The sequence below is a fragment of the Monodon monoceros genome, unplaced genomic scaffold, assembly GCF_005190385.1.
Source record: "Monodon monoceros isolate NGI ecotype Baffin Bay Population unplaced genomic scaffold, NGI_Narwhal_1 Super_Scaffold_2, whole genome shotgun sequence".
Lineage (NCBI taxonomy): Eukaryota > Metazoa > Chordata > Mammalia > Artiodactyla > Monodontidae > Monodon > Monodon monoceros.
The window spans coordinates 15,271,569-15,294,343 of NW_021703776.1; the positions used below are offsets into that span (position 1 = coordinate 15,271,569).

General features: G+C 41.8%; 1 protein-coding gene across 2 annotated transcripts in view; it reads left to right on the plus strand.

The window, feature by feature from the left end:
- Positions 1 to 22,775, plus strand: part of LAMB1 (laminin subunit beta 1) — a 74,521-nt gene that overhangs the window by 13,885 nt on the left and 37,861 nt on the right. For both annotated transcript variants that reach the window (XM_029232996.1, XM_029232995.1), the window contains 8 exons: positions 1,489 to 1,677; positions 1,768 to 1,831; positions 5,909 to 6,111; positions 10,459 to 10,579; positions 12,086 to 12,274; positions 12,528 to 12,707; positions 12,845 to 12,957; positions 14,111 to 14,190. In XM_029232996.1, the coding sequence (XP_029088829.1) occupies positions 1,489 to 1,677; positions 1,768 to 1,831; positions 5,909 to 6,111; positions 10,459 to 10,579; positions 12,086 to 12,274; positions 12,528 to 12,707; positions 12,845 to 12,957; positions 14,111 to 14,190 (1,139 nt within the window). The remainder of the gene's footprint in view (positions 1 to 1,488; positions 1,678 to 1,767; positions 1,832 to 5,908; positions 6,112 to 10,458; positions 10,580 to 12,085; positions 12,275 to 12,527; positions 12,708 to 12,844; positions 12,958 to 14,110; positions 14,191 to 22,775) is intronic.

Sequence of the window (22,775 nt, forward strand, 5' to 3'; positions counted from 1 at the left end):
TGTGTGTGTGTGTGTGTGTGTGTGTGTGTGTGTGTGTGTGTGTGTGTGTGTGTGTGTGTGTGTGTGTGTGTGTGTGTGTGTGTGTGTGTGTGTGTGTGTGTGTGTGTGTGTGTGTGCGCGCGCCCGCACGCATGCTAAAATATATGTAGCACAGAATTTGCTTTTTTAACCATTTTTAAATGTGCGGTTCTGATGGCCGTAGGTGTATTCACAGAGTTGTGCGACCAACACCACTGTCTGCAGCACTTTTTCGTCACCCCAGGTAGACACCCTGTACCCATTAAGCAATAGCTCCTCATCACTCCCTCTTCCCAGCCCCTCTTTTTTTTTTTTTTTTTTTTTTTTGCGGTACGCTGGCCTCTCACTGCTGTGGCCTCTCCCGTTGCGGAGCACAGGCTCCGGACGCGCAGGCTCAGCGGCCATGGCTCACGGGCCCAGCCGCTCTGCGGCATGCGGGATCTTCCCGGACCGGGGCACGAACCCGTGTCCCCTGCATCGGCAGGCGGACTCTCAACCACTGCGCCCCAGGGAAGCCCCTTCCCAGCCTCTCTTAACCTCTAACCTACTTTCTGTCTCTATGTACTTGCCTATTCCATATGTTTCATATAAGTGGAATCACACGTTATTCTTCTGTGTCTGGCTTATTTCACTTAGAGTAATGTTTCCGAGGTTCATCCATGTTGTAGGAAGTATCAGAATTTCATTCTTTTTTATTGCCGAATAGTAGTCCATTGCATGTATATATCACCTTTTGTGTGTCTGTTTATCCACTGATGGACACTTGAGTGGTTTCCGCTTGTTGGGGATTGTGAGTGATGCTGCTCTGACTGTTCATGTACAAGTCTCCATTTGAGTCCCTGTTTTCAGTTCTTTGGGGTGTGTAGCTGGAATTGCAGGATTCTCTAGCTTCTTGAGTTAGTAATTCCTTCCTCTTGTTTTCCCAAAGCACACCACATGTGACTCTATTATAGTGTTTGACGAATTGTTTTGTAAATAATTTCTGCCCAGTCCTGTACCTCACTGGACAGCATTAGTTACAGCATTTAGACCCCTGTCTGGTACCGAGTAGCTGTCATTACACATCTACTGAATGATTAAACGAATTAATGAAAGAAGGAACACTCAAGCTATAGCAGTCATGTCATGGGCATGGTGGCTAAATAAACCAAAACTTGTATGCTATTAAGGCCTATTTATAATCAGCTTCTAAGGAGGAACAGCTTATAAATAAATAAATAAATAAAGAGGAACAGCTTACTAGTCTCTGGTAGGGTGGGAGAAAGTGCAAAATTTAGAGGCGAGACACTTTCCTGTGAAAAGAGGCTCCATGGAACAGCTTGAAATATTTGAAATCCAGCCACAGTCTGAAATACCAACCACATGCAGTCAGGGTTTGTGGCACACAATTGAATGATATTTTCCTCTGAGATTTTAAAATACAGATTACCAATAAAAGCGTCCAATGAGTCTCTTCCACCCTGCCTTTAGACATTCCGTCCAGCCGCTATGCTGATAGAACGATCGTCCGACTTTGGAAAAACCTGGGGTGTATACAGATACTTTGCCTATGATTGTGAGAGCTCATTTCCCGGCATTTCCACCGGTCCCATGAAAAAAGTCGATGATATAATTTGTGATTCCCGATATTCTGACATTGAACCCTCAACGGAAGGAGAGGTTTGTTTGTTCTTTTTGTTTTCCATTCTACTTACAAATCTAGCTTTTGATCGTCGCAAAAATACCAATTACTCTTATATCTATTTTTAGGTGATTTTTCGTGCTTTAGATCCTGCTTTCAGAATAGAAGATCCTTACAGTCCAAGGATACAGAGTAAGCTTGTTTTCAAATAAAAGCTTTAATGAAGAACAGCAATCATGGGAGAATGCTTACCCAGAGCACTGCTACCCAGAATCTAAATATCAAGTGCTAATTCCACCCTCTCCATTTCCTTCTTTCTTTGCAATGCTCTTGAAATTGGCAGTTATCAGTCCTCACTGAAGGGGAACACGTTTTGATAAGAGTAACAGGTTTGTGTCATAAGACCCCAAACCATTATGCTGGTCATAATACCTTATTTATTGCTCAGTATCATATATATATGACATGTGTGTATATGTATATATATCGCATATATGATATATATCATATATTATGCATACATATATATAATTATGTATATACAGGTACAGATTAGGCCATTGTAACAAGGTGTCCCCAAAAATGCAGTGTCTCAAAAAAGTTGACTTCTCTCTTACGAAATCACCGAGGGAGATTTACAGATAAAGTACCGTTCGCTTGCTGCAAGCAGGCTTACCAGTTAAAATACAGGATGACACCCGGTTCAGTATGAATTTTCAGATAAGTAACAAATCATTTTTTTAGGATAACTATATCCCATGTGATATTTGTGACTGGTTCGACGAGCCTATTGCGTGCAATATTTGTGGTTAGTATAACCATGTGATATTTGGGACATATTGCTGCTGCAATGATTGTTTATCTGAAATTCAAATTTACTGAGCATCTTGTATTATTATTGCCAAATCTGGCAACTGTAGCCATTAGGTCACCCAGGTTCCCTCTGTCTTGTAGTCTGTATCCACATGGTTAGACCTGGATCAACCCCACCCTGTCCTTGTCCCAACCTGTGGGAGGGGACAAGTAAAGAGCAAGCCACCTGAGGCCTAACATCACATCCGTTCACGCCCCATTGGCCAAAATTAGTCCCCTGGCTATACCGCAGGAGATGTGAGATGCTCTAGCTGGTGGCTGTGCGCACTCGCAAACTCTTGGCTAGAGCTCTTACTGTCAAAAGAAGAAGAGAAAAAAGAATCCTGGGGGAAAATTTGAGGTCTCAGCCACATTCAGTGTGCTCATTAAGATGAGGGTTGCAGTTGCATTTCACAGATGAGTCAACTGAGGCTCAGAGTTGGACTCACACGTATAAAGTGACCTGGCTATTTAATGAGAGATCCTGAACGCACATGTTATGATTCTTAGAGCAGACTGCTTTCCAGCATCCAGCAACCACGCTCATGTCTTTACAGAAATACATTTTGATCTTCTTGGTAGGCAGAATGGGCTTTGGAATCCGGCACAGCTGGGTTTAAGTCCCAGCTCCAGCATATTAGAGCTCTGTGACCTTGGGCAAGTCATTTACTTACAACTTTTTTTTAGCTTCTACTTTTTCATCTGTAAATGGAGAGTCATATTGACCTTCTGGTTGCTGTGGACGTAAAATGAGTAATGTATATAAATGACTCACCAAGGTGCCCAACGCATAGAAAATGTTGGGTCTGTGAAGCTGCTGCCGCTGTTGGTGTCGTCACTGCCATCAGCTGTCACTCAGGCCTTCTGTAGACCGGGTCCTGCACCTCAGAGTGAGGATAAGGCCCCCTCTCCAGCTACTGAGGTGCAGTCAGTTGAGCAGAGGTGGGGTGAGGTCTTGCTGGTTTTTCTCAGTGGGGCATGGCCCTCCTTTGAACCAAAGCCCCGTGGCACTTCCCGGCTCACAGCAGGGGAGAGTAGAATGGAAGGAGTCCAGGGAATATTGCCAGAAAAGTGCTGTTTCCTCACTTAATTTTACATATGGCCCAGACCGTGTCTGGTCTGTAATTTATTAAATTCATAGAATGTACATTCTGGACATTCTATTGTCAAACAAATATTTATTTTAAAGTTTTTATTTTTAAGATTTTATTGGAGTATAGTTGATTTACAATGTTGTGTTTTAGGTGTACAGCAAAGTGATTCAGTTACACATATACATATATTTGTTATTTTTCAGACTGTTTTCTCATATAGGTTATCCCAGAATATTGAGTAGAGTTCCCTGTGCTATCCAGTAGGTCCTTGCTGGTTATCTGTCTTGCATATAGTAATGTGTGCGTGTTCATCCCAAGCTCCTGATTTATCCCTCCCCCACCCGCCGCCATGTCTCCCCTTTGGTGAGCATAAGTTTGTTTTGGTTATCTGTAAGTCTTTCTGTTTTGTAAATAAGTTCATCTGTATCATTTTTTAAAATTAGATTCCACATATAAGCGATATCATGTGACATTTGTCTTTCTCTGTCTGACTTCCTTCACTTAGTGTGATATCAAACAAATATTTAATGGTACATGCAGCCCTGTGCCATTTCTGAGTGAGCTCTGGGAGGCCTGCCCTCCCCGCTCCCAAAATCCAGTTGCGAGAAATGTCCACACAGGCTCCATGACCAACACCTCCTGGGTCCGTAAAAGGACTCACGGTCTGTTCCTTTAGGGTGAAATTTGTGGGACTTGGAGAATGTGCTGCCATTATAATTCTATTGTCTTCGGCTGTTAAATGGCATCAGAAAACCTATTCCTATATTAAAGAAGCATCCACTGTAACAGATCATGCTTTGGATTTACTTTGTAATCAAGGGAACAATATCTCTTTACTTGTCCCTATTGTTGAGGCCTCCGAAACTCACTTCAAAAGTGATTGTGCCTCTTAAAACAGCAGTAAACACGAGGCTTAGCTGTTGTTAAATATGGCAGGAGAAAGCGAGGGAGCTTATTTGCTCTGCTGAGGGCTTCCACAGAGATCACTCAAGGGCTTCTAAATACTCCAGCTGCTCTTCACGTTTGTTGTTTGGCCTCTTGTCAGTAGGCGCTTGTGCTCTTATTGTGCAGGAGGAAATGTTGGCATTCAGAAGTTCCGTTTGGTGAAGTAGTACCACAGTTTCTCTGTTTAGTTTTTGATTTTACAAAGAGCCTAAGTTGAATGCATGGACTCATGGGCTTTCTCTTTGAACCCACAGCTATTTCTATAGTCTTCATTGTAAGCTATGCATATATTATAAGTATTTAAAATTGTATCTGGGCTTTGAAAGTATCTGATGCATTGGGCCAATGCCCCGTTGTCCCGTGTTGTAAATTTTAAGAATCTATCAGCAGAAATGAAAGTAAAGCTTAGGAGCAATTTTAGGCTACAGAGCTAAAAGGGGAGGACAGGTGGGCTAATGAATCTTTTGGGGTCCACTTCAGCAAGAGCCCACTTAGTGATTCATGAAAACACTGATAGAGAAGATTGAATGACTCTTGGTTTATCAAGTTATTAGAGAATGTAATCGACAGCCCCGCTCCTGTAATAAGCATAGGCCTATAGACCCAGAAAAAGGAAGAAAAGATCAAATAAGAGACGTTGGTCTAGAAGTAACTTCTATTTAGGAAAGAATAATTTGCCTCAGCATCCCAGTACTAAGCTCCGTTATCTTCACGCCACTGTATTACATTGGTAATTATATTGGTAAACTGTAAAACTAAGACCCAGAAAGTTGTAGATTGTAACGGTGCTTCCAAACTTGGTTGAAAAGTCAGGCCCTGGATTGTGGTTATTCTATCATGTTAAGTCGATTTTAGTAACTTGGATTTCACCTAAATGGTGGGAAATTTCAGATAGCGTTTTGCTCTCCAAAGATAAACACATGTCTCTAATTGTCTTATAATGATAATTGGAGTGCTTTAATAAGCTCTTTCCCACCCGAATGGAATTTTCTGATTTTGAGACTAATTGCTGTGGGAACCAGATGGTATTGCAGTAGTTTAGATTACTGTGTGTTCAGTGGCTTCCGGCAATCGTGCAACCGCATTTTTAAATTTCTCCGCCTCCACGCTTCTTCCTGAGACATCAGTCTGCCAGCAAATCCATCACAGAACAGATGTTCTTGTTAAACTGATGAGAAGGGAATAACCTTTCTTCGAGAGACTGTCACATTATGTTAACCTTTATTATTACGTGCATCTAGATCATGCAGGGGGGGTAAGCTTAAGCCATTTTTATTTGTCATGCCTTTCTATAAAGAGAAAAAAACCAAGTTCTCTAATTGCAAAGGAAGCCTTGCTTCTTTGATCACACTTTTCATATTCTTGGTGACCTTCGTAGATCTCTTAAAAATCACCAACTTGAGAATCAAGTTTGTGAAACTACATACTTTGGGAGATAACCTTTTGGATTCCAGAATGGAAATCAGAGAAAAGTACTATTACGCGGTTTACGATATGGTGATTCGAGGAAACTGCTTCTGCTATGGCCACGCCAGCGAGTGTGCCCCGGTGGATGGATTCCACGCAGAAGGAGAAGGAATGGTAAGTACACGTTCCAGGCAGCTTCCTCCTTCGTTCGGGTGATTCTGAAAAGCAGATGAAAGCTAGTATTACCTTAAGCCTTTTTATTTGGGGTCTTATTTTTCCAGACCGCTATTTAGTCCTTTGTACCATTCCAGTGGTTGATTTTTTTTTTTTTTCCTTTTCTGTTTGCTGATTTTCGTGGACTGTGAGAATGTAAAGAATACTCATTTCATAGACAGCGAATTTTTGGAAATTGTCCCTGTGGGCTGCTGCCACAGTAGATATTTTAGTCAGTAAGGATTAAAAAGTTTTCTACATGACAGTCACATCTTCCTTTACTTGAGGGAATATTAAAAACCACAAGCATTCCAGCCTGCATGCCAGAAGGCATAAATTGACCTCAGCCCAGAGAACCTGGAAATTTGAACCTAGAACCACGGACACCCTTTAGGAGTCAAATGGACTTTGTTTCTTGATCTTCTAGTTTCATTCTTTTCCTACTTTTATGCTGTGTTTTCAAATTATGTAATTTTAAAAATAGGGGACTTGGGTAACTTGCCAAATGGGTAACGTTAGGTTATTTTACCAGTTTCTAAGTGAATTGTTGATTCTTGTTAGACCAGAGTTTAAGTAATTTGCCAAAGGGTCCTATGTAAGTACATGGCAGATGCGAGTTGAAATCTTGCTCTCCTGACTGCACCAGGGCCTCCACTGGACTGTGGGCCTCGCTTCCTTTTTTTTTAATTAAATAAAATTTTTTTTTTTGAATTTTATTGTATTTTTTTATACAGCAGGTTCTTATTAGTTATCCATTTTATACATATTAGTGTATACATGTCAATCCCAATCTCCCAATTCATCACACCACCAGCTCACCCCCCTGCCACTTTCTCCCCTTGGTGTCCATACATTTGTTCTCTACATCTGTGTCTCTATTTCTGACCTGCAAACCGGTTCATCTGTACCATTTTTCTAGGTTCCACATATATGCGTTAATATACGATATTTGTTTTTCTCTTTCTGATTTACTTTGCTCTGTATGACAGTCTCTAGATCCATCCATGTCTCTACAAATGACTCAATTTCGTTCCTTTTTATGGCTGAGTAATATTCCATTGTATGTATGTACCACATCTTCTTTATCCATTCGTCTGTCGATGGGCATTTAGGTTGCTTCCATGACCTGGCTATTGTAAATAGTGCTGCAGTGAACATTGGGGTGCATGTGTCTTTCTGAATTATGGTTTTCTCAGTGTATATGCCCAGTAGTGGGATTGCTGGGTCATATGGTAATTCTATTTTTAGTTTTTTAAGGAACCTCCATACTGTTCTCCCTAGTGGCTGTATCCACTTACATTCCCACCAACAGTGCAAGAGGGTTCCCTTTCCTCCACACCCTCTCCAGCATTTGTTGTTTGTAGATTTTCTGATGATGCCCATTCTAACTGGTGTGAGGTGATACCTCATTGTAGTTTTGATTTGCATTTCTCTAATGATTAGTGATGTTGAGCAGCTTTTCATGTGCTTCTTGGCCATCTGTATGCTTTGGAGAACTGTCTATTTAGGTTTTCTGCCCATTTTTTGATTGGCTTGTCTTTTAATATTGAGCTGCATGAGCTGTTTATATATTTTGGAGATTAATCCTTTGTCCGTTGATTCATTTGCAAATGTTTTCTCCCATTCTGAGGGTTGTCTTTTCATCTTGTTTGTAGTTTCCTTTGCTTTGCAAAAGCTTTTAAGTTTCATTAGGTCCCGTTTGTTTATTTGTTTTTATTTCCATTACTCTAAGAGGTGGATCAAAAAAGATCTTGCTGTAATTTATGTCAAAGAGTGTTCTTCCTGTTTTCCTCTAAGAGTTTTAGAGTGTCCAGTGTTACATTTAGGTCTGTAATCCATTTTGAGTTTATTTTTGTGTATGATGTTAGGGAGTATTCTAATTTCATTCTTTTACATGTAGCTGTCCAGTTTTCCCAGCACCACTATTGAAGAGGCTGTCTTTTCTCCATTGTATATCCTTGCCTCCTTTATCATAGATTAGTTGACCATAGGTGCGTGGGTTTATCTCTGGGCTCTCTATCCTGTTGCATTGATCTGTATTTCTGTTTTTGTGCCAGTACCGTATTGTCTTGATTACTGTAGTTTTGTAGTATAGTCTGAAGTCAGAGAGCCTGATTCCTGCAGCTCCGTTTTTTTCCCTCAAGACTGCTTTGGCTATTCGGTGTCTTTTGTGTCTCCATACAAATTTTAAGATTCTTTGTTCTAGTTCCTTAAAAAATGCCATTGGTAATTTGATAGGGATTGCATTGAATCTGTCGATTGCTTTGGGTAGTAGAGTCATTTTCACAATATTGATTCTTCCAATCCAAGAACATGGTGTATCTCTCTATCTGTTGGTATTGTCTTTAATTTCTTTCATCAGTGTCTTACAGTTTTCTGCATATAGGTCTTTTGTCTCCCTAGGTAGGTTTATTCCTAGGTATTTTATTCTTTTTGTTGCAGTGGTAAATGACAGTGTTTCCTTAATTTCTGTTTCAGATTTTTCATCATTAGTATATAGGAATGCAAGAGATTTCTGTGCGTTAATTTTGTATTCTGCAACTTTACCAAATTCATTGATTAGCTCTAGTAGTTTTCTGGTGGCATCTTTAGGATTCTCTATGTATAGTATCATGTCATCTGCAAACAGTGACAATTTTACTTCTTCTTTTCCAATTTGTATTCCTTTTATTTTTCTTCTCTGATTGCCGTGGCTAGGACTTCCAAAACTGTGTTGAATAATAGTGGTGAGCATGGACATCCTTGTCTTGTTCCTGATCTTAGAAGAAATGCTTTCAGTTTTTCACCACTGAGAATGATGTTTGCTGTGGTTTTGTCGTATATGGCCTTTATTATGTTGAGGTAGGTTCCCTCTATGCCCACTTTCTGGAGAGTTTTTATCATAAATGGGTGTTGAATTTTGTCAAAAGCTTTTTCTGCATCTATTTATCATATGGTTTTTATTCTTCAATTTGTTAATATGGTGTGTCACATTGACTTATTTGCATATATTGAAGAATCCTTGCATCCCTGGGATAAATCCCACTTGACTCTGCACCGGGGCCTCCACTGGGCTGTGGGCCTTGCTTCTTGATGAAAGGTGTGCCTTGCTTAGTTGATGTTGGCCTTTTCAAAAATTGTTAGTCCTCATCTAAGAAAGTGAAGGTGCAGGACTGACTTGTATTCAACAGTCTAAACTTCTGACTTCCCTTTACTCTATTTAGAACCTTTATTGCACAGATAAAGTTGAATTTTTAACAGAGCCTGAAGGGAGAATATGTCCTTCTAATCTTTTTGCTCCATCTTTCAGAGAGTGCCAGGTAGATGATATTTACTTCTCAGAGTAACAGATCCTGTGTGTAGCTAACCTCATGTAGTCATGTCACTACCATGCGTCTCACAGTATGTTGTACTGTTGATTCAGATGCCATAGGGTCCTATGGTATGGGCTTTGGGACTGGTTTTAAGTCTATGTAAAACCACTTTATAATGGGAGGAATTTAGTCTTCTGCTAACTGCACTCTTGTCAAGGTGGGTTCAGGGTGGACCTGTCTGTCCTGTTTCTGAATTCCATCCTGTAGAAACTAGTGTTACGGTGAGGGATCCGTGAACGTGCATATTTGCTCGACGGAAAGAATTGATTTATCATTTATGTGCCTCACGGGCTCAAGTGTGACTGGCGGTGTGGTGTAAAAGAGCACATCGTGGTCCCTTCCTGAAGCGAAATAATCTGTATCTTTTTCTGGCATTTTATATTTCTTTCCTTAAAAATGTAAATGTGGTAACTGATTAATTCTTAAAATCTCATTTTGGGTTGAAAAAACATTTTTAAGTGCTGAGCCGGAAGTCAAAAACCAAACAAAGCAAGCAGAGAAAACCTGTCTTTTGTATGGCGTGGGGTAAAGCTTGTAGTAAATTGAGTTGGTTCCCGGTGGTGTGTACACGTTTAGTTCTCCATTATAACTTTTGTTGATTTCTATTATAATAGATTTTTTTAAAGTGTTAAGTAACTAGTTTGTTTTTTAAAAAAAAATTTAAGTGACTAATTTTGTTCTTCTGTGTTTTCCTCATCAATACTTCAATAAGAATATTTATCGAGTACCCATTATATAGCAGGAACTGTTCCTAGAGTTGGGAATTACGGCCATCAATAAGACAGGACTCACCGGGGGGCGAAGGGACAAAATAAAATCAAAGAAACCCTCATTGTGGTGCGCTACAGATGAGGATCAGTATCCGAAGGGGTTGATATTTTCCATTGATTGTGGGAAAGGTCTGGCCGTTAGTGTATCTCTTCCTTTGCTTTTTTCTGTTTTTGTAACTTTCAAGGTTCACGGACACTGCATGTGCAGGCATAACACCAAGGGCCTAAACTGTGAACAGTGCATGGATTTCTACCATGATTTACCTTGGAGACCCGCCGAAGGTCGAAACAGCAATGCCTGTAAAAGTAAGTCTCAGGCAAAGGGACGTTCTGAATCAATTCAGAGCCCGGTATCCATTTTTGGAGTAGAGATGCTGTAACAGTACACTGGTCTGCAAAAGGAAGGAAAGTTACTACCCTTTTCCCAGCCTCACCCTGATAATCCTAGGAAGCCACTATCCAGTCTATTAAATTAATCAATTAATATTTGAGCAGCACCTATGTGTTTGGCAGATTTAGTAGAAGACAGAGATGCCATCCCTGACATTGTACCTGTTTTTAAGGCAAGATGACCATGAGCGAACAGTGAATGAAAACAGCCATGTGGTGGATCAATAGGTCTAAAAGAGATGGAGTATTTGTCAGCCTTGTTTCTGTGCCAGCCCAGCTGCAGCCTGTGGCATCTTTCCATCCACCCATCCCTCCCGGTGCTATTCTCTGGGCAGAGGGGTAGTTTGAAACACCACCACCCTGCCCCCCCCCCCCCCCACACACACAGTGATTCTGATAGACTATCATCCCTGCGAGGCGTGCTGTCTCTGCCCCCACTGAGGACTGTTCTAGGAGCTCAGAAAACAGCGAGGGCTCGAGTGGTCAAGGTTTTGTTAGTAAGGACGACCAGCTGGCCCTTAACAAATAGTTAGGATTGTTTAGGTAAAGAGAAGAAAGCGCAGGGGGGCGGGGAGGGGGGAGGTGGAAGGGAGTTCAGATAAGGAGAACACAAAACACAAGGCTCTAAGGGCATTCTCACACCAGGGTTTAATTCATGATTCTGGGCTTTAATTAAACCAACGTATCCAGGGCATGACGACACAGTCCCTCCCTACAGGACGGATAAGGCCAGTATGTAGAGCCCCGTGAGGGCCCCAGTGACAGAAGCTTCGCTGTGAGAAGACAAGGGTCGTCGATGGGGGTTGTTGAGCGTGAGAGAGCGATGGTTAAAGGTGGGTTGGACCAAGAGGACTCCGCCGAATGGGCTAGAGGAGGGACAGAATGACCCAAGAAGGCCGGCTGGATGGCTGTTAAGGGTCTGATTAACAGAACCTGGCCCGGTGTGGTGGTGGGAATGACGAGCAAGGGAATCCGGCCTTCATACCACGTTCCTCAAAGCCGGCAGCCCAGACAGTCTTCCCCAGGAACATACCGCCTAGAAAACCCTCTGGAGGGACGTATTCCCGTCCCAACCCTGAGCATGGCCCAAGCGCTTTTCCATGCAGTGCAGCCTTCCTGTGAGTGAGCCTCCAAGGGGACCTCCCCTAGCACTTTTCAACTTTTTATAGCCCATTCTCTTCCAAAGAGGGCAAGTGAGGTTATTTCATAAAGGTCACACTCGGAAGGTTTCCAGCATGGCTTAGGATTTAAACTGATGTCGTAAGCAGATGTGTCCTTTTCACCGCCAGCGCCTTCTTGTTAATTGCCATTTCGCCTGAACTTCGTCCCCAGTTTCCAAAATGAGCTTCCTTCCCACCAACCCCATCCTCCCCCGGTAAGTAGATTGAAAAGGCTTTTCCTGCCGTTGGTCTTGTCTCGCAGAATGTAACTGCAACGAACATTCCAGCTCTTGCCACTTCGACATGGCGGTCTACTTGGCCACTGGCAACGTCAGCGGAGGGGTGTGTGATGAGTGTCAGCACAACACGATAGGGCGCAACTGCGAGCAGTGCAAACCGTTTTACTACCAGCACCCGGAGAGAGACATCCGGGATCCTAATCTCTGTGAACGTATGTGGGGAGAGGTCACGAGGGGGGACCTGTTTAGGTCAGCTTTCAGCTTGAATAGTCTGGTGGTCACGGTCCTTCTCTTGGGACTCAGACCCAGCCTTACTTTAGCTGCGGTACAGGATGCCGGGGGTAGAATTTACTTAGTAGTCCAGGCTTTTTGAGTCTATTTTTGTGACATTTGGAGGGATGAAGGGAATACGTGTATTTCTACATAAACACACACATTGTGTTACCTCATGCTTCTGATTCTTAGAATGTACCTGTGACCCAGCTGGTTCTCAGAACAAGGGAGTCTGTGACAGTTACACGGATTTTTCTGCCGGTCTCATTGCTGGTCAGTGTCGGTGTAAATTACACGTGGAAGGAGAACATTGTGATATCTGCAAAGAAGGCTTCTATGGTTTAAGCACTGAAGATCCATTTGGTTGTAAATGTAAGTATATGTGTTCAAAAAGTTTGGGAGTTCTCATGTGCACGTAATTCCCGTTTTACTTTGCAATTCTTAATCCATTCGACTACTACAGACTCACTTGGTTTGTGTTTCTTTACTTCATTTTATCTTTAATGAAGCTTGTACTTGCAGTCCTCTGGGAACGATTCCTGGCAGGAATCCTTGTGATTCTGAGACTGGTTACTGCTACTGTAAGCGTCTGGTGACAGGACAGCATTGTGACCAGTGTCTGGTAGGTAAATCGTAATTACATGGGATGGGTGGTTTGTGAATATGACATTTCAATAGAGAACGATTTTCACAGTTGTAGGTTCTACCATCACGCTTTTATGTAAATATTAATATTAAAAGACACGAGTAGACCATTCACAAAAGAGGAATTACTAATTTTGACAAGATATTCACCATCGCCGTTAGAGTTGCAGAATAAAACCACAGTGAAGTACCATCTTTACAGACAGAATTAACAAAAGTTTTTAAAAAAAAATAGGAATGCTGACTGTTAAGTGAGGACATAGTGAGGGCCAGGTACTCGTGTGCTACTGATGGAAATACAGACTGGTTCATACTTTGTGAAAAGTGTTTTGCGGATGTGTATCCATAGGCTGTAGAAATGTGCATCCCCTTTGACCCAGTAATCCCACTTCTGGGAATCTATCCTAATGAAATAATCAGAAAGTTGGACAAAGATGTATTCACCAGAAGACTCATTGCATCTTTTATTAATCGTAACAAAAATAACTTGGAAGCAACAGTAGGGAAAATAGTTAAATAAATTTGGGTGTTTCTATGCAGTGTGATATTTGGTTGCCATTGAAAATGATGATAACGTGAGGAAATGCTTATGCTGGTGTAAAAAATATATATAAAAGAACACAGGATGTGAGTAGTATCTTGACTAGGGAAAAAGTTCAACAAGAAAAACAAAATCTGGAAGGAAATAGACCAAAAAGTTGACTGTAGTGATTATGGGTAGAGTAATTATGAGTGTAATTTTTTTTAATTATATTTTATATCTTTTAAAACATTTTTGTGATTGCTTTCATATTACTGTCTCACTGCCAGAGTAATTCCAATGAAGAAAATTGGCATGTTTGCTGCTAGCTCATGTTAATTCTTGGATGAAGGCTATTTGCAGGGCAAAGAAACTGCTGTGATCTGGGGTTACCATGTGGGTATGTGCAACCCTCTCTGACCCCAGTGACCCACAGCTTGGGTTCTTTATGCTAGAATACTCCTACTCACACCTATTGTAGGCTTTCTCCTTCCACGGTGCAGATAAACGTTTGGTGGAACGTCCAAAACACGCCATAACTTGTGTCTTGCTGAGTCTATTGTGTAATTACAGGAACCCCCCTTTAGATGTTTAATCTTTTGTTCTGCAGCCAGAGCACTGGGGCTTAAGCAACGACTTGGATGGATGTCGACCTTGTGACTGTGACCTTGGGGGAGCCTTAAACAATAGGTGAGTGGAGCTGCTCTGACACTCTTGCGCTCAGTCACCCCTAGGGTCCTTGCGACCTCTAGGACGAGGGTGACTTTCGGTGTCTCCTAAGAAGATAGGCAGAGTGCATTCACCTTTGCTTTGAATGCCTGATAATCATTTTTACCTGCGCTCTCAAAGTTTTCAAAGGTTTGTTCATTCCAAGAGTTAGCTTTGAAGCCTTCTCTAGTCTTTATGTTTCTTGGGTTTTTTATTTTGTTTTTTCATGTTTCTTTAGTTTTTGTCTCTTTTTTTTAATTGAAGTATAGTTGAGTTACAATATTGTGTTATTTTCAGGTGTTCAGCACAATGATTCAGTTATATATGTATATATTCAGTTATATATGTGTATATTCAGTTGTATATATATGTTCTTCAGATTCTCTTCCCTTATAGTTTATCATAAAATATTGAGTATAGTTCCATGTGTTATATAGTTGGTCCTTGTTGGTTATTGTCTCTTGGTTTTTAATAGTGTTATTTGTTTTGTATTTTACTTTTCAGTATTTTTTAAATTATGGAAACAGTGTATGCCCGTGGTTTTAAAAAAAAAAAAATTCAAACAGTTCAGACAGGTATACTGCCTTTTTTCCCCACCAAGTTCCATTGCCTTGAAGTGCCACCGTTAAGTTTCTTGTGTCTCTCTAGAAATTAATAATAGTGCTCAAAATACCTGTAAAAATGACAGTTTTTTTTTCTTCCTCTCATTTCTTTTGAAATCATCTTAGGTGTTACTTTTTAAACAAGACAAGTACAAAGGAATATAGTCCATGATTTCCTACTTAGCTTAACAGACATTTTTTATAAATCAAAGTAATGTGTGTATGTACATTACTCTGCAACTGGTTTTTTTAATCTAGAGGTTTTTTTTGTATCAGCATCTATTCATCTACCTCTTTTTGTGTGTTCCATCATGTGATAGTGCCATAACTTATTGATTTCCGTTTTTTGGGTTTTTTTCTTTTCAAAAAGTTTGCAGTGAATATCCTTATTGGTAATCTCGATGAATGTTTGTAGACATATCTATAGATTGGGTTCCCAGTGATGGAAGTGCCAAGTCAAAGTACATGTGCATTTTCTATTTTACTAGAGGATGTCAGATGGTTCTCCAGACATATGGTGCTAGTCTGTTTTCCTCCCAACCAGTTACAAAGTACCTTCTTCCCCAATCCCCCACCAGCAGCTGGTATCATCAAAACTTTTATTTTTACCAGTTTAAAAGATGGAAAATGCAGTCCCATTTTCATTTGTGTAAAGGCTCTTCACTTTATTCTTCACTATTTCATTTTTTCCAGCTTGCGGGTACATTAATGAAAATTACATACAATAATTTTAGTGACTTAATTAAATATGTTGGTATTCCTTGAATTGGTGAGACATGACCCTCTCCTCAAAATGATCAAAGTACACATTTCGGCAAGATGTTCAGTTTGTGGGAGTTGGATTAATTACCTTTGAGTCGTCTCTGTGTGTTACTGGATGAGATTCAGAACATCTGGTAAAAATAGCATAAGTGACTGTTGGGAGGGTAGACAGATGTTTCCTTGTGGCCCAGGATCTTCCCCGGGAGAACGTGCTGAATTCGAGTAAGCCTCATGGGTTCAAAAACCGACTCTCTTACAGGAAGATTTCCCAACACTGTAGTAGTCTGCTTGGGCAGGAATTAGATTTTAGGCAGCAAGAACATGTTCTTTTTGGCCTCCGTATTTGGGTTTGTTCTGTTCCAGATCGTGCAGTAAACTTGGGACAGCATGTCGCCTCCGGAACTCCAGGGTGAATGCCTGTTCTTAGAAAACCTCCAGAGGGGAGGATGCAAGGATAGCTCCATAAAGGAGCAAGACCAACTGCTCTCTCTGCTGATGAAATCATTTCCCTGACTTCCCTTGGTGACCCCCAGAACACAAGCTGATGGTTCCTTTAGTAACTGACTCCTCAATTCAAAGCTCTGGGCACTCCGAAAATGCTTCTCGATTAGAGGAAAGTGGCATACGTAACTCTCCAGATTATGTCCTAAACTCAGGAATGTCCTGTGTTCCTTTACACTAAGCGGTTTTTTTGTTGCTTACGCTCCCTTACTCTCTCTCGCTCGTCCACACGTGCTTCCTGTCTCTAAATGCACCCACGCACAGCCCCTGGCCTGCCCCTAATCTCTCCTGCAGAAAATGTGCAAAAACCAGAATGTGCTAGTCAAGAGAGTTTGTGAAACAAAACATTTTAGTGAAGCTTTTTTTTTTTCAATTTTGATTGGAGTAGAGCTGCTTTACAATGTTTTGTTAGTTTCTGCTGTACAGCAAAGTGAATCAGTTATACATGTATACGTATATCCTTTAGTGAAGATTTTAAAGTGGGTAATTTGTTCTTTCTAGCATGATGGATGAAATAGATGCCTTATCTTTTGGCATCATTGGTGGGGGAAGAAAAGAAACTTTCAAGATGCCTCTAGTCTTGTGACTCTTCAGTATTTTATAGTCATCCTTTTCAAGGTTGTTTTTCCCCACAGGACTTTAAGAGTCCCAAAGAGGTGACAGAGGCTGTGTCTTCTAAAGCACCAGTTCTTCTAGAATGCTTGGTGCATAACAGATGCTCAGGATAATACTTGCCGAATGATTGATTTGTCGCAGACAGTCATAAATATCTTCCACCTGACAGTATTATTGTACTTTGCTTTGCCTCAGACACATGTTGAATAAATGTTGACTGAGTAAAAGAATTTGAGAAACAAAAGATTTTTATGATACAAAAATTAAACATGCCCCCCTCGGGAGAGGCAGTCTCTAAATCAATCCCAAAACATTCCTTATTTACTTTGGCTAGGGCTAGATTAAGTGTAAAGTCATTAAGTGGAAAAAGTTTTTAAATGTTTTGTTTAATGAGCTGAGTGGCTTTTGGTAGAACAATTAAAGTGTGTAATCCATGCCTGTTATATTGACAGCTAGTCTGAACTTCGGAATATTTTAAAGTAAGACCTAATTGATTTAAATAATGTGACTCAAACCAGGTTAATAACGTTTTGCCTAGTAGATAACCTGCCTTTTTTTTAAAAATTATTTATTTTGGCACATTGGGTCTTAGTTGCGGCATGCGAGATCTTCGTTGAGGCAAGCGGGATCTTTTGTTGAGGCGCCCGGGGTTCTCTCTAGTTGTGGCGTGCGGGTTTTCTCTTCTCTGGTTGTGGCACGCGGGTTCCAGAATGCTTGGGCTCTGTAGTGTGCGGCACGCAGGCTCTCTAGTTCAGGTGTGCGAGCTCAGTAGTTGTGGTCATGGCATGTGGGATCTTAGTTCTCCGACCAGGGACCAAACCCGCATCCCCTGCATTGCAAGGCGTTTACCGCTGGACCAGTGGGGAAGTCCCCTAACCTGCTTTAATGAATAAATAAGAGTGGTTGCTAAGTAAATGCTGCTTGCAACTGTTTAAAACGTTGAAAAATAGAAGCAGTCTGATAGCATCCTTCAAAATTATTTCATCAGTTAAATTTAGGACTTTGCTACCTGGCTTGAAGCCCACCACTTTCTTCTGAGACTTTGCTATCTGGCTTGAAGCCCACCACTTTCTTCTGAAGATCTCTCCCTTCTCCTTCTTAGACTGAAGGCCCCAATCCTCCCTTAATGTGAGGACACATTGCTTCTGCATCTTTGTTAGCACTTACTCTGCTTTGTGGTATAGCTGTTTGTCTTTGAAAGGTCTGTTTGGACAGGGATTTTGTCTTAGCTGTTTTTGCATATTCTTTTGTCCCCAGCCCATTGATAGGTGCTCAGTAAATGAGCTGAAATTTATTGTACTTCGAAACCAGAGCAGAAGTTAATAGATATTTTCATCAATGTATGGGATAACTGTGGTGTATCTAACTCGCTGTTAATTGCTATGGCAGCTGGACATAAAGAGATTATCGAACATAGCTCCTACCCTTTAAGAACCTATTCTAGTTGTAGGGGAATTGGCGGTGGAGGTTGGGTAGAGGGGTGGTGGAAAAGCTGCTCTGGATAGAAGGGATGGTGCTGACTGCTCATCACTGGGGAACCAGCTCTTATTTGTAATCAGTATTTTGGAGGAGATTTCAGCGTTGAACAGAGTAGTGGTCCTTATGAATGATGATTTTTATCCTTTAATGTTTTTCTTTTGCTTTATTTCTTAGTAGTAAAGTTGAGATTGTACAGTATTCTCCCTGCTCATCACTGTTTAAATGAAAGGGTTTTCCTTCCAAGAGTTGCCAGTTGCTACATTTATGAGAAATCTGTGTTTTTGAGAAACGATCTTTTTATAAAATTTATTTTATTGACGTATAGTTGATTTACAATGTTGTATTTCTGCTGTACAGCAAAGTGATTCAGTTATACATTTCTATACATTCTTTTTCATGTTCTTTTCCATTATGGTTTATCACAGGAGATTGAATATAATTCCCTGTGCTATACAGTAAAACATTGTTGTTTATCCATCCTATACATAATAGTTTGCATCTGCTCAACCTAAACTTCTAATCCATCCCTCCCCCCCCCCCCCACCCGCCCCCGGCAACCACAAGTCTGTTCTCTGTCTGTGTGTCTGTTTCTGTTTTGTAGATAAGTTTATTTGCGTAATGTTTTAGATTCCACATATAAGTGACATCATATGATTTTAGTCTTTCTCTGTCTGACTTACTTAGTATGATAATCTCTAGGTCCATCCATGTTGCTGCAAATGGCATTATTTCATTCTTTTTTTATGGCTGAGTAGTATTCCATTGTGTATATAGGTACCACATCTTCTTTATTCATTCATCTGCCAATGGACATTTAGGTTGTTTCCATGTCTTGGCTATTGTAAATAGTGCTGCTGTGAACGTGGGGGTGCATGTATCTTTTCTTTTGTTTTCTTTTTAAGAATCAATTTTATTTTTTGGCTGTGTTGGGTCTGTGTTGCTGCATGCGGGCTTTCTCTAGTTGTGACGAGCAGGGGCTACTCTTTGTTGTGGTGCGCGGGCTTCCCACTGCGGTGGCTTCTCTTGTTGTGGAGCACGGGCTCTAGGCGTGCGGGCTTCAGTAGTTGTGGCTCGCGGGCTCTAGAGCGCAGGCTCAGTAGTTGTGGCACACAGGCTTAGCTGCTCCGCGGCATGTGGAATCTTCCCGGACCAGGGATCGAACTCATGTTTCCTGCATTGGCAGGCGGATTCTTTACCACTGCATCACCAGGGAAGTCCACATGTATCTTTTCGAATTATGGTTTTCTCTGGATATACGCCCAGGAGTGGGATTGCTTGATCATATGGCAAACTCTATTTTTAGTTTTTTAAGGAACCTCCATACTTTTCTCCATAGTGGCTGCACCAACTTACATTCCCACCAACAGTGTAGGAGGGTTCCCTTTTGAGAAATAATCTTGGCCTTTACCCTTTGAGGAAAAAAATAGGGCCTGTGTTAGGTTTCTGTTGCTGCCATAACAAATTACCACCACTTAGTGGCCTAAAACAACATAAATTTATTATCTTACAGTCCTGTATGTCAGACACGGTCTCGGGGACTAAAATCAAGGTGTCGGTAGGGCCACGTTTCCACCTGAAGGTACTGAGGAGGCTTTTTCCTGCTCATTCTTGCTGTTGGCAGATTTCGGTTCGTTTGGTCGTAGGATGCAGTTCCCATTTTCCTGCTGGCTGTCAGCTGAGGGCTGTTCCCAGCTTCTAGAAGCTGCCCACGTTCCTTGCCTCTTTCTTTCACCTTCGCAACCAACAACGGTGGGTCAGATCATCCTCGTGCCACAGCTCTGACCCACTCCTCTGCTTTCCTCTGCTGCTTCTAAAAATTCATGTGATTTGCTTGGGCCCACCTGGGTAACCGAGGATAATCCCCCATCTCAAGGTCCTTAACCTTGATCTCATTAGGAAAGTCCTTTGTGCCACATGAGGTAACACATCCACAGATTCCAGGGCTGAGGATGTGGACATCTTTGGGAGTCATTATTCTGCCTGCCACGGGCCCTGATATATTGTGTTTTATGTCTTTATTCTACCTAACTGATCCAATGAATTGCATCTGTATCTAGTTACAGGGAAATTGGTGGGGGGAACATACAGCATTGTCAGCTGTACCATTTCTATCTGGTGTCCCCTCATCTCCTCAGTCAGGTGAGCAGTGTCTTCCTCTCACCTGCCGTTCTTTGCTCTTAGCTCTGTGTGGGCACTGCCTGCATTTTGATTGGTTGTACTGGTCAGTTGCTTTATTGTATATCCCCCTTGGTTAGATTGGAAGTGCTTTAGGGCAGGAACTATATTTTTCTCCCATTTTTCTTTCTCCATATCATTTCACTGGAAATATTGGACTTAACAAGGAAGGTAGGATTGGTTCAGAAGAGAGTTGACAGGGACTTCCCTGGCGGTCCAGTGGTTAAAACTCTGCACTTCCACTGCTGGGGTCACAGGTTCGATCCCTGGTTGGGGAACTAAGATCCCGCATGCCGCGAGGTGCAGCCAAAAAAAGAAATAAAGAGCTGACATGGACTGAAATGGGAGAGTCTGGACACCAGGAAGCACAGCTGCCAAGGCTAATATCTGCTCAGTAAATATTTGTGGAAGAGTATGAGTGTGGCTCAGCTAAAGCCAAGGGTGGACACCCAAAAGAGAAGCAGTTGTTTTCAGAGGAGGGGCTATAGAGGCTGCGGGAAACCAGGCAGAGGCTTCGTGACTTGACAGAAGAAGAAACAATTGTGGGTTTTGGGGAAGGCGGGGCTTTGGGAAGGTTGGTTTGGCCGTGTAGCTGGATGATCTGGGCAGCAGGGAGAGAGAGGAACTGGAGAGATCAGCTCGGGAGGTGTAGAACGATGACACATGGGAGTAGGGTAGCCGCAGTGACAATGAGAGGAAAAAGCCGAGTCGAGAACCGTCTTGAAATAACACGTGTTATATTGAGGATAAAGGGAAGATTACGTCTCACCTACATCAGAGGAATTTTTTTTTAATTGAAGTATAGTTGATTTACAATGTGTTTTATATATACAGACACACACACACACACACACACATTCTTTATATTCTTTTCTGTCATGGCTTATCACAGGAGATTGCATAGAGTTCCCTGTGCTCTACAGCAGGACCTGTTGTTTATCCATTCTCTATATAATAGTTTGCATCTGCTAATGCCAACCTCCCAATCCATCCCTTCCCCCTCTCCCCCTTGGCAAGCACAGGTCTGTTCTACATCAGAGTAATTTTAAATCTGCTGACGGAAATAGCAGAGCTGAAGATAAGTCTGTGTGAGGTGGCGAACAGTTTGGGACAGGATGAATTAGAGGTGATGGCTGGGCAAACCATGGAAATGTCCCATTCACGGCTGGAGGGGTACAACCAGAGCACAGTCGTGAGTCAGAAGTAAGAGCTGTAGGTGAGGGCCACCTGCATGGAGGCAGGTAAAGCCCCAAGAACGAGTTCACCAAAGGAGCGGGTGTTGAATGGGGGCCACGCCTATGGGTGACAAGCGTTCAAGTGTGTGGACACAGGCGTGTGGCGGTGGAGCTGACATGAGGGGAATTCCCTGCGCAGGGTCAGGTCCTCGTGAGTTGTTTTTTCTTTCCAACTGTGCTGCGGGTAAAAGCCTCTTGGGAGTCTGCCCGCTGTCTCTATCCTTGCCTTCCTTGGCTTGTTCTCTAGTAATGGATGGCATGGGGAAGAATCTGGGTGTTTTCTTCTTTGGTGGCTCACGTTTGAGACATCTGTTCCCTCAGTAAACATCTGCTGGGGAGGAAAGGGATTTTCTTTTGTCCCTGTGATGTCATGTGTGACGCCTGAATTTTGGGAAATGGCTTTTGGTGGATTAGCCTGAAAGAGGTCTAGGTCCTAATTGGAACAAGCTTGCCTCCTCTGGGAATTGTCTACAGGATGTCGAGTGTGTTCTTACCCCTGTAGGATAAAAACTATTTACATGACATAAAGGAAGATTTCAGCTGGACCATGACAGGGCTGTTTGGGGTGTTTTTAATAAAGCTCTGAGTGTTCAGTCTTCCTGTGAGTTGTAACTTGCCTTAGATATTTGGTTTAAAATGAACTTTGGGATGAGAAAAAAAAAAACCTCTGGGAATAGGTTTAAAGTAACAATTCCAAATCACATCTTGACTTTAATGAAGTAAAAATGGATGCATGTAATTCAGGGCTTTTTCTTTTTTGTTGTTGAAGTATAGTTGATTTACAATGTTTCAGGTGTAGAGCAAAGTTGTCAATAATTGTCCAACAAGAGAGGAAGTCATCAATGTCTTAACAATAAAGATAGCAAACAACTGAGGCCTCAGAAGGCACCATTTGAGAGGAGGAGAGGGAGGGAACCACACAAGCCTTCATGAAGGGATGACAGTTGAAAAATCAGGATTTGAAGACCCAGCGCGTCAACTTTAATGAACACCTACTTTGTGATCAGCTTAGTTGTTGATGTGTCGCGTATATCATTTCTCTTGCAAGGAGGCGGTGGCACGACGGAGAAGGTGGTTCCTTCTGTGGGTTGGGGAGTGATGGTCAGGAAACACCACAGCGGGAGGGATTTGTGAGCTGAATCTTGAAAGAACAGTGGGTAGATCTTTGCTGGGTAAATAAGGGATCAGGGCATTCCAG